The following is a 17,483-nucleotide window of genomic DNA, read 5'->3' on the forward strand; positions in this document are numbered from 1 at the left end:
AAACAAACAATCACAATTGATATAGCTTTATTGCCCTCATGGAAAGAGTTTATGTTGATTGCATTTAATAGAAAAAAGTAGGTAATAGGTTTTTATGCCACTCTTGTTGTCAATAAGTCTAAGTAAGAGAAAATAAGATATTGTTGAAAGCGAGAACAATCATCCATATTGATCTTAAGGTAAGACACAGATTTGACACTTAGTGCAAACTAGAGTTCTGTATCCTATAAGTCAAAACATGGCAATAAGCCGAACACCGGAGCTTTTCACGCAACTTATACACGTCAACAATCAGATTTTGCAACGTGTCTCGAAAATACGATATCTAGGCACATTAATGGATGAAAAGGGTGACCATAGCATCGAAATCCGCTGTAGAATTAAACAAGAGCGGAAGGCCTTTTCTATAAAAAAAAGTACTTTGTGACAAGTGCCTAAATTTACAGCTTGGAACGCGCATTGCGCGATGTTACGTCTTCTCTGTGCTGCTCTATGGCGTAGAATCTTGGACTTTGACAGAGACTATGTCCAAAAAACTGGAAGCGTTCGAGGTCTGGGTTTATCGGTGGCTTAAAATGTCTTAGACAGACTGCATACGATATACAACCGTGCTGTACAGAATGCAGAAGAACAAAGAAGTGCTTATGACGGTTAGGAAAAGGAAACTTAAGTATTTCGGACACGTTTTACGTAACACCAAAATAGACGAGCTCCTTCAACTAATCATACCAGGCAAAGTGGCAGATAGAAGGAGACCTGGCCACAGACGCACGTCATGGTTATAAAACCTTAGACATCGGTTTGGTTGAAAAACCAAGTCATTGTTTAGATGCGCGGCAGTCAAAATTAAACTAGCCATGATGATCGCCAACCTTCGCAAGAATCCTGTATGTCAAAATGCAATACATTTTTTACATATATACGAATCATACTTAGGTCATGCTGAGTCTCGAATCTTAATCTTAGCCACACATACGGCTGGTGGCAAAAAGAATCCAGAGTACAACATAAAAACCGAGCAATCTTTTTCTCATGCAAATGCAAATTATATTGTGTTTACATGAAAGGCTTTATTTGTGCTTCAGCCTTATATGAAAGTGAAATAAATTAACGTTTGCATACATTTTAATGACAATTATTAGACTACACATTTCAATATGGATTGAATTATGTACACAATTATTATTAAACTGGTTTTTATTGTTTCTATAACAATTTACCATTATCTCCCGGTTCAGTTATCCATTAAGCCCACCAGATAAAAAACTGATTATGACATTTCCAATCATTGTTTACAATCATTCAAAAATACTATAATTACAATTTGCTTATTATACCGAGTTTCATGAATAATATTCTATCATTTGGTTTAAAACCCCACCACCAAAATTATGATTTTAAAAAGAAATTTAGTGCGTATAAGCGAGGTAGGACACGTAGAAAAGCCTAAGATGCGCGGGCGCCGCTACCGAGCGTTGCAGTTGGAGGTATGAGTCACGCCCGCCCAAAATAACCGGGCATGGGCGCCGCCTACCGGCCGGGGCGGGCGGATTGTTCAGGCTCAGTGGCTACCGAGCCGCTTGTGGAGCGGTCGCCCTGCGTTCCTCGCACTGTGAATGGTGGTCAGGGCGGCGCGGGATGCGCGGCCATGCCGGTACCAGACCGCCAACTCGGCGACGAGTTCGCACCCCCGGAGCCCAAGCGCTGCAGGCACTGCGACGGTAAACCCATACAGCCTATTACTGAGGGTGGGATTCATAGACGTCAACTTCAAGCTGTCCGTATGACGGTTTCAAATATTTGTATGTCTTTGAATCTTAGCCTCTGAAAATTGAAAGCTTTTTCACTCACGCCGCGTTTCCACGTGTTCAGTGTTGTTGATGACGATACATTTATCTCATTAATACTTCATCGCAAAGTTGGTGTGTTGTAAAATTTATTGTAACGATAAATTTTTATGAGATTTTATTATATGTGTTGATAAAAATTATTTAAAACTTAGTTGAATTATTATAAAAAATTCAGTTAAGATAATGTTTAGGTATTCTGTGTGTTCATAATTATTTATATTGTTGCAATTTCTCATAGATTTTTTATCAAAATGAATTTAACTAAACTTTAAAATTCTAACTAATCTTTGTATAATTTTATGTTAACATTTTCAGCCGGGTTGCAATTGTTACCAGAAAAATTAAATATAGCAAAAAAAATTCTAGTGAGAGCGGAAAACTTGAGAGTAGGCGGCATACCTTAACTTAAACTTAACAAAAGGTGAAAATAAAAATAGGAGAAAACTTCGGATCCCAATAGCTTTTATCATTAAAATGTTAAACAACTTAAATTCCTAACAACGTCTGCACATTCGTTCTACTCAAAATGTCTAATTAATTTTTGTTATTTCTAACAATTCTATCAGTGAGTTTCATTAATAGCTGTATAAACATTTGCAAGAAATAAAATTCAACAATTGGTCTACAAATTTTAACAACGGCTCAAATGCTTTTTCTCATAGCTGTAATGTTTATTTCTTAATTACTGTTGCGGTAATTTTTAACGGTTCTACCTTAATTAGGCGCTTGAAAATATGTAGATAATTTAATTGCATTCTAGTTGCCACTTGCCAACTCTGAATTAAATTATATTCTTGGATGCTTTTGAACTATGGTTTTTATATCGCAGTCGAAATAATTTGCCGGAAAGTATCATTGGAACACATATGAAAAATAGCTAGCATATATATGGCGTGATAGTGAGTATCGGTATAGATGTGAATGAACAAGTAGAAAATAATACTCATTTATTTTCTCAAATATAATTATTAAACCGCTGGGTTAGGTTGTTATTCCTAAAGTCAATAATTAATAGTCGATATAAAATTATTTAAAAAATACATACAAGAGGATTTGCCTTAGTTACTAAGATTTCTTGAATGGGATAATAACTAATGTAAATCTTAATATATATAAATTACGTGTCACGTTTGTCCGCTATGGACTCCCAAACTACCGAACCGATATCCATCAAATTTGAATTTGATTTGAATTTAAGAAGTTACTACATTATTAAGAAAATAACACAAGAAGAATTAAGCGTCTTAACGCACGCATAGATATAAAACCGTCGTATATATATATATATGTCGTTGCCTTTTTAATTGCTGACATTATGCTACATATTTAAATCGAATCGCCACTATCCGAATAATGTGGATATTTATAGTCCATTCGAAACCTTGAAAATAAAATGAAAATCGGTCTAGATTTATAAACGTTTGAACAAACTACTACTTTGTTTTATATTAAGATTAATAGAATATTTTTCTATATTTATTGAGTTAAGTCTATCTTATGTATTGTTTTGGATATAATTTACATGGCTGAAGTGCGCATTGTGTTTCCATATGCAAAAACATGGTTAGCTAGTTGTAGTACGTAGATTAGTCAGCTGAAGGTGTGTTGTGATGTGATGCAATGTTGTGGCAGGTGGAAGCGTCACGCACACCAATGCCAAGAGTGTTATTGTTGATTACGATGACCCAGACACCGTTATCATGTTATTAATTAACCCTTCAATACAGTTTGTTCCCTTATAACTCTAACCTCGTACCAATATATTTCGTCCTTACAACCCGCCACACACCTCACTTTTATTACTTGTAATATTAAAATAAAAATAAAATAATAAAATTAAATATGTTTATGGAACATAAGATACATGTATCACTTATTCCACGTCATTAAATTTGAATTTGTAGGCATCCCTACTCATCGGCAAAGAAGACAGAGGGTGTAGGCCGAGAGAAAAAGCCGGCGTAAAAAACTCTCGGTACTCTTTTAAAATGGCAAATCATCAAACAACACTCATTTTAAAACAAATATCGCAAATTAATTACAAGTAGCCTGTCTAGCACTAGTCCCAGGCCCTTTTATCAACTAGATAATCGTTGACTTTATAGTAAGCCTTTTTACACAGCTTTTCTTTAATACATTTCTTAAATTTATTGAAAGGCAGAGATAAAATAGAAGATAAGACTAGATAAATAAGTAAGTCGAATTTATTTGTATATTTCGTTTTATTGTAATTTCAATATCCTTGACAAGGTTTTTTCCTTGCTATTTCAACTTTCTAAACCATTCTTAGCATTATTGTGTTATCTACGTTGTAGTGATAAGGGAGTAGTTTTAATGTAGTTGTTAAACTGGCCGAGCCGTGTCCTGGCTGTGCACTAATGGATTTTTCTTTCTGTGTATTATAAATCGTTTTCAAATATCAACTGTCACAGAAGATGTCACGTGCTTGTCTAAAAAAAAACAGAAATATTTTAGACAAAAAAAAATAAACAAAATGGCATGATGTTATATTGTATTAAATTAAATCTATATTTGTACAATTAAGGATAATGGGATTCTCTCAATAGTAAAACTAATAATATAAATGCTATAAATAGAGATATACCAATATTTCAGATGTTTGCTCAATAGACGTTAAAAAGTAAGAGCAAAATAATTAAATAATAAAGTTTATTTAATTTTCAGTTTCAATTAGTTTTGTAGTTTAGGCGTAAGGTATGTTTAAATTTAGATGACACAAACATACTTCTGCGTATACTTTAATCTTTGCGACCCAGAATGTGTCTTGGCCTCCAAAACAAGTGACTTCTACCGCTCCCCGTCCTACTCCCTGCCAATTGCTGGTTTGCAGGTCCTCCTCCACTCTGTCAATCCAGCGATACTGATCTGCGCTGCACTCAGGGTGCCCTAGCCATATGGACTTTGTATTCGCCTATAATTTCTCCCATGTCCCTCCTTAAGACAAATGATACCCTTCTGTACGTACCAACCTAACATTTTTTTTTTGTAACCAGTACCTATGGGTATGTCAAATGTGTAAGGGCTAAACTAGATGAACAAATTCAAATTCAAAAATCATTTTCACGTAGGTAACACAATGTACACTTGTGATTCGTCATTAAAGAAATACATATTAATGCTTCTAATTTTACATTTACTGCCAGTTCTCAAATCAAGGGCGTAGAACGGAAGAGAAGAACTGGCAATAAACTCTCCGCCACTCTTTTTAATCGCCATTTTTTTTTTACACAGTATCGTAGGGCGTACCAATTAATTTCAAGCACGTGATTTACAACTAAACTTTTTATGTTAACAATGTTTTTGGCCTTAACGGTCTAAAGTATAATGAATATTTCGTAACTGACGTGTTTTGTCCGAACGTAAATAGGCCGTGACTAGGACTCGCGCCTTTGATGACGGCCCTAGTATAAAATTTGAATTTCCATCTGAGAAAATGAATCTATTTATGCACTGAGCGTTGGCGTATGGGTAGGTAATTCTGTCGCACATAAGAACGGAATGTTTGTTTGAGGAATCGCTAACAAACTCGTTATTATTCTCGGAACCACACGTATATTGTGTAATTAAAATCGTTTTGAGGAAATCCGATCAATGTATGTGTTTTGATAATGGTAGCATCACCTCCTTGTTATTGATTTGTTTATAGATTGTAGTCTTTGACAATATCGTCTTGTCTTATGACAATCGATGTGCTTTAAGAAGTTTTATTTATACGCCTATAAAAATTTATTATATCGTAAGGATTGTCTCGGAGCACAACAGTTTATGTGGCAGTTAAATATACGCAGTTTGTCGATAATAGAATTTTGGCACTCACTATCTCCGGTTGTGTAAGTATGGTGAACACTTGTTGAGTTCACATTCTTGGGTAAATAAGGTATTTGTTTATCTCTCGTAGATCTTGAATACTAAGTGCTACGTGATTTACAACTGAAGCTATTAAAATTGAAGGCAAAAGTTGTTAATTGTGGATCGGTTTGACATTGATTTATTCGCTTGATTTACAATGTCATATTCGTAATATTTATGTTATAATCGGATGCATTATGAGTTGAGGAAAGTTTTTTTTAAATGAATATAAAATAACACATTAAGTTGTCTTATTTCAATTTAAAATTGAGCAACATTTCGTTATTTATGGTTATTCCTATTTGTTGGTGGTGGTAAACCACAGGAGCAAGAAGCTTGAAATTGTTTAGAGCTTGTTATGATATAGATGCGAGCGAAAGTCATACAGCTTTTCTTTTCTTTTATTTACTGTAGTAAATATGATAATGCATATTGTATAACTTACAATCTTTCTATTCTAAAATATATTTCATGATTACGGTGAACATAAAATTTACAAAAAAATATCAAATATAAGTACACTTCCAAAAAAGAAACAAAATGTAAGTAGGTACATATTTTAGTTTTTACTTAGTAATATCTTATCTACAGATACTTATTCGCCAAATGTGGATTAGGTACCTGATTAAGCAACATTGTTAAGCAGAAAAACATTTTTTTTAATTTATAAGCCCACTACCGAATATATCAAGCTCTAAATAAGTGATGTTCGTTCTGTTGTATTTGAAAATAATTATTTTCTTCAACTGTTTTCTTACATATATCGTATGTAAATTTTGTTCATGGTTTATATAAATTGTATTTTTGCCTTTGTTGTGGTAAACCTCTTAGCAGACATTTGCCTATCCTTCACTCCTATATACAGTCAAACCTGGATAAGTGAGAAGTCAAAGGACGCGATCTCATTTTCTTACTAACCCGAGTTTCTAGCTTACAGAGTTACATAGGGGGTCTATCTCACATATAGAGGTTTATAAAACTATAGAAAACAATAGCAGACGCACATTTGGTTTGAATTAAATAATAGTCCCTCGAAATTTAAGAATGAGTAATAAATAGCAAAAGTTAAAAGCGTTTAACTGTCGCTTATAGAGGTGTATCAATCTCACTTATAGAGGTTCACGCGAAAGAAATATCTGTCAGTTATACAGGTTTTAGGAGGGCAAAATGACGGGACTCGGTAATTAGTTAATAGAGTTTTCTCACTTACCCCATTGTCACTTACTCAGGTTTGACTATATGTATATATAATTTCCTAACAGCAAGTAGAGGAACGTCCTGCTATGAGCAATGACCCAGAACAATAATTGTATTGTTAGGAACTGGAACAACATTTTTAATTAAAGAACAGATTTTAAATTTGTGACTTGTTTTTATATCAGTGAAATCGCACCCATAACTTAATTGCATACAATCTTGCATGTATAAAAGTTGTGTAATTGCTATAGATAGGTAGAATTTCTATTTGTAAAAATTATGTTTTTCCAAAACGTCTTAAAACAGTAATTAGCGGTGTCGCCCTCAATTTAAACACACCTTGACCTCGTTGTGTTTACGAGTTTCTATATTCTTTTCTTACTGATATAAAAGTGTTTTAGTTTAACTGAATATTAAACCTTCTTCTCCCAGGTTAGTGGTTAAAGTATACGGTTCAATTTTACTTTACAGTAATTGTTTTGGCAGATCAAATGTAATGCTTGTTTATATACCTCCCATTTTTTTGAAATTCCTTAATTTATTCTGAAGTCTTGGATTACAATTTGTATGATCAAACGGGTTTAAATTAGTTCCTTCGCGTATACGTGGCTAACTAAAGTACAATATAAAATAAGTAAATTAATCAGTGGCGCTACAACCTTTTTTAGGTTTGGGCCTCAGATTTCTGTACCTATCTGTTTCATGATCATTTGTCAAATAGGTAATAATATATAGTAAATACCCAAACAGTCGACCGAATGTGTCAACCTACTTGGTCTATAAAGGCAAGTTTCCTCACAATGTTTTCCTTCACTGTTTGAGCGAATATTAAATGCTCACATAGAATGAAAGTCCATTGGTGCACAGTCGGGGATCGAACCCACCACGCCAATGGTGTTAGTCGCACGCTGAAGCCACTGGTTTTGCAAAATATTAGGATTATACAGGTTAATAAAATTCGAAATATTAGAGTCTTTAATCAATTTAAAAGGTCATTAAAGATCATCAGAATGAGCCCAGAAGACTAAAATTAGGACGGCTGTTGGAGACGTGCATTTTGTTCGTATTAAGTTTCTCATGTTAAAAAAAATAAATTTTTTAATGAGATATAAAGTCCATACAGCTCGGCCGATCATTATTTTACAGTGGAACAGAAATAGTCATAATTATGTAACAACATTAACTTCACATGCCAAATGCATTACCAATAATGACAGAAACTTATAATGCCGGCTTGGCTCGTATGTAATGATTAACGGTGGGGTGTCGTTGGAGCCGATTAGCGTTGGTGCTACACTATTGCAGTATCGCCGACAGCATCTTGGAGCGGTGTCAAGTCCTCCAAAACCACTTTCCATTTTGTTAGATTCGTTCAAACATTACTACTGAATAATAATGTTCTCCTGGCTGACTCGGCGGCTAATCTCTGTTGTAGGCCGTACTCGCAAGAGACAGACGATTACACAGGTGTATGCGCAAGAGTCATGAGAGAGCTACCTTCGTATGTCATTATCAAAAAAGATATACTAAACCCTCATACTCCAATAGAACGGATGACCCCATATTTAGCTTTACGCCCCGTTATATGAAATTCTCTTCGTAATTATTATTGAGCCTGGGCCCGGTGCCGATGATTTCCCTATACTGGACTTTCTCAATTGATATATGTAGTATAGTTTCCCAACTATATATTTTCGACTGTAGCATAGATTGGCCATTTCTATATTTGGCGCTAGTTTATTTCATAGGCGAAGGTGCAAAATGTTTTCTATGTATCCATAATTTCTAGCAAGAGCGATTGTAAACCAGGGATTGATAAGCTATCAATCACATTAGGCGTTTTGTTATGACATATTCAAATTATAAGTAAAATTGTAGCATCAAATCTCTTAAAGTAAAAAAGCGAGACAACTAGTTATTGAATTTGATTGATCTGTTGTAAATATACTAATGTATTTTATCAGCAAGAAACAATTATTAATGTACGAGCCAAGGGTGTGTACATTTTGCTCACTCAGACTTTTTTAGTTTCATAAGCGTGGCGATTTCCTAAATCGTCGGAGTTCCGCCCTGAGAGTATAGCCAGACGTAGGCACTCTCTTCGACTGTTACATTGCATTCTTTGGTTACATAGCAATTAACATTTCATTATTTCGCTTATATTCTATTATTGTACGCGTGTGGTTAATATAGAGTAAAACTAAAATCATCTATTATTTAAAACACCCCGATGACCCATGAATTGTACAATTAGAATGCATATAAATTTTGTTAAAAGCAAATGCTTGTAACTTGAAGGATGTCCTTCGTATCTCTACTGGCACAGTTTAAGTAGAACACGTTAAAAATAAAGGAGATTTAGAATCCTAAATAGAAGTTGTAAATATTTTAAGACGGGTTCTTTCACGGGGAATAAATCGTTGTTTACTTTAAAACAGTTGGAAAGTTTAAAATTAGGTCGAAGTTATATTATGACATCCATTAACAATGTTACATGGTAACATTTCGAACGCCATTAAATATAGTCTATATTTCGACACACTTCCAACTAACGAAAAGTTTTACAACTCTTTCCAAATACCTGTCTTTGAACGATTAGTTTCAATTATTTTCTCTACGTAGTTTTTAAAAACAATACTAGTAGGTTTTATAATTAGCCAGTCACTTTTTTTTGTTTTCTCTATGGCCCATTCTAAATTCAAATCCAAAAGAAAATATCACTTGACGTCCTCAAGTTTGTAAGTTGTCATTTGTCAATTTGTCAGTTGATTGATGTATTTATTTCAATTGTTTTGTAACAGTATTTATGATAGTAATGTCACGTGGTGGGTTAAACGTAAAATGTTAATAGTTTTACGTAGTATTCGAAAATATAACATAATGGCCGCTGCGACATTGAGAGTGGTTTAGCTTCTGTCTGTCACGTCAACACAGTTTATGTCTTGTAAAACTTTTGTTATTCATAGAAGTTTATGTTGTTTTGGAAGCTGGATTTAATCAAGCCAATTTAAAGCTTACTTTTTCGATGATGTCAACAATACTTATGGCTGCGTAATTATATTGTCGAGGACGCTGGGGATACTAGATCTTACGCGTAATACTTTTTTCTGTTTCTTTTTTATTTGTACCACATAAAATTATTATGAAAGGCGTACTTTTTTATAGAAGTAATAATACCATAGACTACACGACTTAAGCGGGCCATAGACGGACCGCATGTTGCAGTCAAGACCGACTGCAATATGCGGTCGCCGCACGGCGATCTGCAGTTCCATACTAAATTCATATTCGCAATACACGGACCGCTCGAGCAGTTCCTGAGCAAACCGCATATTGCAGTCGGTCTATGCCCCGCTATACAGTACCATAACATTTAACATTAATCCAGCTACAGCTTAAAACATTTTAAAACTTATATATTTAGCTTTTAATATATATTTCATGTAACTAGCAGGTGTGAGAAGTTGCACTATTTAGACACGATAATTTCGTACTAGATGACTCAGTTTCAATATTAATGCTACATTTACTACGTACACGTAATGACTGTCGACTTTATTGCATATTCATAAATTTTAATTTAAATACAATTGATAAGATCGGCTATGGCAAGAAATTTCTTTGCGGTCTTGCCAAATATTTGGTTATGGTGTACCTGTGCACTTCACCAATGCTTCTTGCACCAATTACGGTTCATTTATTAAAGACTAAAAGGTATAGAAAATGTTATATTCCTTTTTAGACATATCGTGTTGTGTGCAGCAGAGCAGTGTTGGCCTGGCTTCAGCGTGCGACTTTCATACCTGAGATCGTAGGTTCGATCCCCGGCTGTGCACCAATGGACTTTATTTCTATGTGAACATTTAACATTTGCTCGAACGGTGAAGGAAAACGTCGTGAGGAAACCGACATATCTTAGACCCAAAAAGTCGACGGCGTGTGTTAGGCACTAGAGGACTTAAAAATGCCTATTAGATTTAAAAATGATCATGAAACAGATTCAAAAATCTGAGGCCAATAACTAAAGAGGTTGTAGTGCCACTGATTTATTTTACACATATCGTGTATGTTGAGTAGAATATTAAAGTTGCGTCTTTAATGAAAGCTTCATCTGTATTGAGAAATCCAATTAGTTGGAATTTTTGATAACGTCACCGTCGCCTAGCGTTTCATCTAAATATAATAAAGTAGCTGTGCTCTGCGATTCTATAGCCTAAAGCTTATTTTGGTAAATAGATTCTTTAAATGCACAGTGCAGCCTACGCGATTTGGGCATTTTAATAGTAATGCTATAGATATATAAACTTTTTTGAAAATATTCATCAGGGATAACGTAAGGTTTTAATTTGGAAAGATTTTTCAAATCAGTTTTGACATGCAAACAAAATTTAATAATAAAGAGAAAAGAAGAAATATCTCTTCTACACTTTTAAAACGTGAATCAACCGGAACTGTCCGAAGTTCTTAAATTATTAATGAATTTCATACAAGAGTTCACTCTCCCTTTTTATACATCTATTCTAGATTGCAATTTGCATTACATTGTAGTTACAAATTGCGCAATTAGCACTCTTAATGAGATGGTCTGTAAGATTATTTATTGGATACGGCTCATTTAAGGAGAATTTAATTGTGTCAGCGCTACGGAAATGCTCGGATTGTTTAGATTGCATTTATTTTTGCATTTACGGGTGCAATATGCAGATGTGCACCGGTTACTGCGTATCGGATTATGAAATTTTCCGAAACTTATGTTGACACGATTATTCTCAGACTATTTAACTGTCTTCGTTGGGATTATTTATAGGTCAATTTTATTACATCTTCTTTCATTTAATTTTAGCTGCCCTTTTAATTACAATGTAGACATATGGTTTTAACTTAAATATTTGGCAAGATGCTATTTAAAGTAACGGTTCTTTGTTCAAGTTTGATTCTGTGTATAAATTCGGTGTAGTTCATGCTGTCAATTTAGTGAATGTAAAAATTTAACTTGACTTTGCAAAATTGTTTTTTTTTAAACATTAGTTCTTCACTACGTATCGTTGTTGCATACGTATACAGTACAGTCGTATCTATTAACACTTAGAAAATATATCAATAAATATTATGGATTTTCGCGAAAGTTCTAGAATGCTATTTCGAGCAATGTTTCATAGTTGCGTTGCATTTTATGATTTTAAAGATCCGGATAGATGTAGTTATGAAAGCGTGAAAAGATTTGTGTAGTCTAAAATTACGTTTGCTTGCACCTGTCACTAACGCACGTCCAAGATCAACATAGTATTTCGCGGCTCATTATTTGTTGCAATGTTTTTAATGTGTTTTTTGTTGTAACAGTAAATCGTAACATTTAAATAGTGTGTACTATATGCAATTGTATATGTGATTTAAGAGTATTTTTAACATTAAGGTTCTCTGCTATATATTTTCTTTATACAGTATGTAACGACATCGAAGGGACTACTCATATTTGGTCGTAAAAACCGATAGTCGTAACCGATGACGTTGTTATTAAGTACCTAATACAATATTTAAAAAAAAAAAAAATTTTTTTGATTGAATATTTCACACCAATTGATCTAGTCCCATGCTAAGCTGGTGAAGCTTGTGTTATGGGTACTAGGCAACGGATATACATACATATTATAGATAGATAAACATATAAATACATATTTAAACACCCAAGACCTAAGCACAACACCAAATGCTCATCACATCGATGTTTGTCTCAGCCGGGGATCGAACCCGGGACCCATGGATTCGCAGTCAGGGGTACTAACCACTAGACCAATGAGCCGCAATATTGAATGTGTGATTCATATACTCGTGTATAAAATTAAAAGAAATTTTTTATTTCACATGAAAATTATAATAAAAATACATTACGTACATAATACATATATGTATTCGCAATAACCACTTGCACGTAGCATGGAAAACGTTGGAAGTAAATCGTATTAAACATGAAAATCGAGCAAAGTATCTCAGGCACAGAAGACTTCTTTATTTCGTTATAAATTTATGTGCATTTACAAAAATACTTAAATATCCTGTCTTAGATGAGGAATAAGACAATAAAAGTGTCGCGTTTGATCATAATTTTATTCGTTTGATCTAAAAATCGCTCTTTAGTAATAATCGACTTGGAACTTCACAAAGTTTAAATTTCTTCAAACAAAACAATCTAATCAAAATCAGAATGTAAGAAATAAGTTTAAAAGTGTCGGTTGAATATTTAAGCCTGATTCACGCTACACCGTGTCTCGACCGGGCCGTGCCCCGGCCGGGGCACGGTCTAACATTATTGATATACTTTTGTATGAAGTAATTCATGCCTGACCGTGGCTCGGCCGGGGCACGGCCGGGGCACGGCCGGGGCACGGCGTTGTAATGTCGGTGGGTATTGTTTCCCGGCTCCGGCACGGTCCGGCCCCGGCACGTCGTAACATGAACGTAGGCGCCCGGGCACCCAACGTCAAATCTTAGTGAGGTTGAATTTTTTCTATGTACGATAAATATGGCTTTTGAAATCTTGTAATTTTTTTGGTTAGATCTGGTTTTAATTTTTCAAGTAAATGAGTAAAGCATTCTTTAGATATTCTAAAATAACCATAAAACTTGCTCTCGTCGTATATTAATTCTTTGTAAAGTAAAGAAAATTCCCCTTCTGCTTCTCGCTTTCTCCAGGTTGGATGTACACCCGATCTTCTTTTAGTACTTTCGCTTCGTTTTTCTAATACTTCGTCATTGATGGCAAATGCAATAGCTGTCAATTCAAATTGTGAAAATTGCATAATTACTTAAGCGTCAAGTCTATCGACAGATGAAATCACTAGCTGACAAAAACAGATATAGTGGTGCAAGCACGTACGTGCGTACACCCAAACAGCCCGGTGTAACATGAATCAATGTCCAGGACGGCGCACGGTGGCCGTGTCCCGGCCGAGGCCCGGCCCGGTCGCGACACGGTGTAGCGTGAATCAGCCTTTAAGAAGTACTAATAACTAGAAATGAGGCTCTATGGTAGGCTCTTGACTCTATTCGCGCCGACAGTGCTTCTCAATTTTGAAAATGGAAAACAATTAAACTATTCATAGTATTCATAACATGTGTTGCGGTTGTCTATTATTTATGATATATAAAAAAGACACACACACAAAGACAAGTCTTTCTAAGAATAAGTAAATCTAAAAGTACAGCGATAATAAAGAGCGATTTAAAGTGGAGCACCGGTACCTAACCAGATTCGAAATGCCAACTTGGGTAATGCACATTAGTTAGGCCTGACTTCGCGTTCCTTGGTACACCGCCAGAATGACCGGTCCTTTTGGCGTCTTGATACACACCACCGTATCGCCTCACATATATGACCTACTTGAAAACCTAGATACCCTGAAAATTTAATTTTAATATTTGTATTTTAGACTACGACATATTTTTAATTTTTTTGTCACTAATGTAAGTACGTGCTTCTATTTGCGTTTGTTACTTTATTATTAAGACATTTGGTTTCAATATGTCAAGTGAAGGCAATTCCTTATAGTTTTCACAAAGCTTGGCGATTAAAATCAGTAGCGGAGAGTTTTTACCAGTTCTTCTTGCCGGGTCTACGCGCCCCATACTGGTAAATGTAAATTTAGATCGTCTTTTTTATATTGACACTAATTATTATTATTAAAGCTTTATTAATTAATCCATACAACTGTTTAGTTTACATTTAATATAACTATTAGTTGTGTTAATATAAGTTTATTTAAGGTTAGGTTTTTTTAATGTTCTAGTATTTGTATGGTACTTTCATCCAGTTTTTCCCCACTAGTTCAATTACGTCATCCGTCTACCTTTTCTTTTGTCGTCCTATACATCTCTTTTCAGTAGGTTCAGTTCATTTTGTTGTTTCAAGTGTCCATCTTTTATCCTTGAGTGACGTGCATAAGTGTACATAAAGTGTGATTAATTTTTTTTTTGAGATCCGGGTTTATCGACTTATGCTTAAAATATCTTGGACAGACCGCATACGAAATACAACCGTGCTGGACAGAATGCAGAAGAACAAAGAAGTGCTTATGACGGTTAAAAAAAGGAATCTTCAGTATTTCGGACACGTTTTACGTAACTCCAAAAAACACGAGCTCCTTCAAGTAATCATACAAGGCAAAGTGGCAGGTAGATGGAGACCTGATCGCAGACGCATCTCCTGGTTGAAATTAAGACAATGGTTTGGTCAAAGCACCAAGTCATTGTTAAGAAGTGCGGCATCCAAAATTAAACTAGCCATGATGATCGCCAACCTTCGCAAGGAGATGGAACTATAAGAAGAATAAATTTTCATTGTTTGATAAGTGTATATCTTAATGGACTAGAGTACGGCTAAATTACGTCAAATATGAACCTCACGCAGTCCTAAATTTTCAGTCGAGTACATGAGAATACATATTTGAATAAGTATTCATTAAAATTAACGAGCTGCTATTACAATAGACATATTTTCAAGAAAACATTGTTATGAAAATAGCGTTCTGTTTGTACGACAAAGGCTCACGCGCGTGGGCCGCGTCCGTAAACTCATCAAAGTATATTCGACAACTGTCACTAGTATTAGCCTTGGTCTATAGAGATCTACTTTTTTTAAGTATACTACAATGATGTAATCTATTTCTAATACAAATATAGTACAAGCATCATATTTGTTTGTCTATTCATAAAACTCACGGCTATGTAACCAGGTATTCTACCTTTGTGAGAGGCTGTTGTCTATCAAAGATCTGTGCTTACCAGCCCACCCTCGCGGTTGAGAAATATCTGGACTGTATATTAGTGAATGGTTATCATTTCCATGTGGCCCATAGATTAACGCATGATCTCGCACACATAATTATATTATACATGATTTAACCCTTTATATAAAGAGCGTTTTATTCCTTAGTACAAAGATGAATAAAGCTTTGACAGCAGGTTGGATTCCTTCACAATTGACGTAATTTATCAATGGTATTCGTTAATTTCCATGTACGTCTTGCTCAAAAGCTCTTATAATAATATTTATACGAAGGTAGATTACGCAGTTGTTTATATAATGAAAATGTTTCCGGCGGTTCTGACCATTTTCTTAGTGCTTATTTTTATTATACATTGTGCTAATTGTTTATTTTGTATTTTCAGGTAATTAACCTTCACGTTCTTAAACTGAATGCTTGGCAAAGCAACAATAGTCGGGTGAGTCGAGAGACAAACATTAGGTAATTAGGTGCACTTTGTTAACTAAGTCATATAGGTATAGCATGTTTGTATATGAATTTGGCACATGTTACTGGCATAGCGCCGTCTCAGCCCTCTTAATATGGATAAAATTATACCTGCGAGAAATCAATTGTGTTTAAGTATGAATGTTGAATTACGAAGCAGCAATATTATCTAAACCTAGCTGATCCGGCAAACGTCGTATTGCTATGTATATCATTTAATAAAAAATAGGGGTTGATCGTAGAGGGGTGAAAATTAGGGGTTGTACCTTTTCAATACCATTTTCAATGCTGTATCATAAAAAATTAAAGAATAGTTTTTGTATCTAAAATTAAAAACAAATTTTTGTATCTAAAATTAAAAAAAAATTGAGGGGTGGACTACCCTTAACATTTAGGGGGATGAAAAATAGATGTTGTCCGATTCTCAGACATACCGAATATGCACACAAAATTTCATGAGAATCGATCAAGCCGTTTCGGAGGAGTTTAACTACAAACACCGCGACACGAGAATTTAAATATTAGATAATAAATAATACAAAAATTTAACTTTATGTCTGAAATATGGTAGTGACAGAAATCTTCTTTCGCTAGTCCCTATACTAAGGAGCCCCTGTGTTGTGGTTAACAAGATTGCTATAAGGGAAATAGTGTCTAAGTACAACTAAGAAGAGACACTTGCCCTAGCCGGCAATGTATCCGATGGCAACCCAGGATTTAAAATATCTGTACTACATTTATTTAGTTAGTTAATAAGTTAGATAAAGCGTAAATGTTTGATTTACTTTAATTATTTATATAAAAATCTTACAGCTAAGATTATACTATACTACTACACATACAGATTATAAAAGAACTTATTATGTCACAGCCAACTAGCTTAATTTCAAATTAACACCCTGGCCTGTTAACTAAACGGCGCCGTTTAACTAGCGGCCTGAAAGATGTTCAGCCAGTTGAGCAAACAGTTAGGCAAATGACTTGGATCGATGACGTTCCATTATTTGCCTAGCCTGTTGACTGTTTGAATTTAATTCCACTTACTGCCACTCTCAAACTCGAAATGAAACTCTTCAAACTAAAACGAAAATATGGCGTCGGCAAACCACAAGTTTGATGGTGTTTTCCAAAGTTTCATGAAAAGCAACAAGCAAAGTGGAAGAGTGTAGTGACAATAATAGTGTGAATTTGACTCAAGCAATTTAATTTTTAAAGAAATATTTTTTGTGTCATATTTTTCATATTTTTTATTTTTGCCAAATAATGACTATCGTACGAACAGCCAGCCAGCTAGTTTATTAAATGTTGTAACAAATGC

At 34.6% G+C, this 17,483-nt stretch overlaps 1 protein-coding gene across 2 annotated transcripts in view; it reads left to right on the plus strand.

Annotated features, from left to right (window-relative positions):
* The window catches only part of LOC125057156 (myocardin-related transcription factor B), a 41,036-nt gene that overhangs the window by 2,272 nt on the left and 21,281 nt on the right, over nt 1-17,483 (plus strand). Inside the window, exon 1 of one of the 2 annotated variants that reach the window (XM_047660652.1) lies at nt 1,505-1,721. The exons of the other annotated variant lie outside the window; for it this stretch is intronic. Coding sequence (XP_047516608.1) covers nt 1,520-1,721 — 202 coding nt within the window. The 5' untranslated portion in view covers nt 1,505-1,519. Of the gene's footprint in view, nt 1-1,504; nt 1,722-17,483 lie in introns of those variants that run through there. 2 annotated transcript variants of the gene reach the window in all.

This window comes from Pieris napi, chromosome 16 (assembly GCF_905475465.1).
Source record: "Pieris napi chromosome 16, ilPieNapi1.2, whole genome shotgun sequence".
Classification (NCBI taxonomy): Eukaryota; Metazoa; Arthropoda; class Insecta; order Lepidoptera; family Pieridae; genus Pieris; species Pieris napi.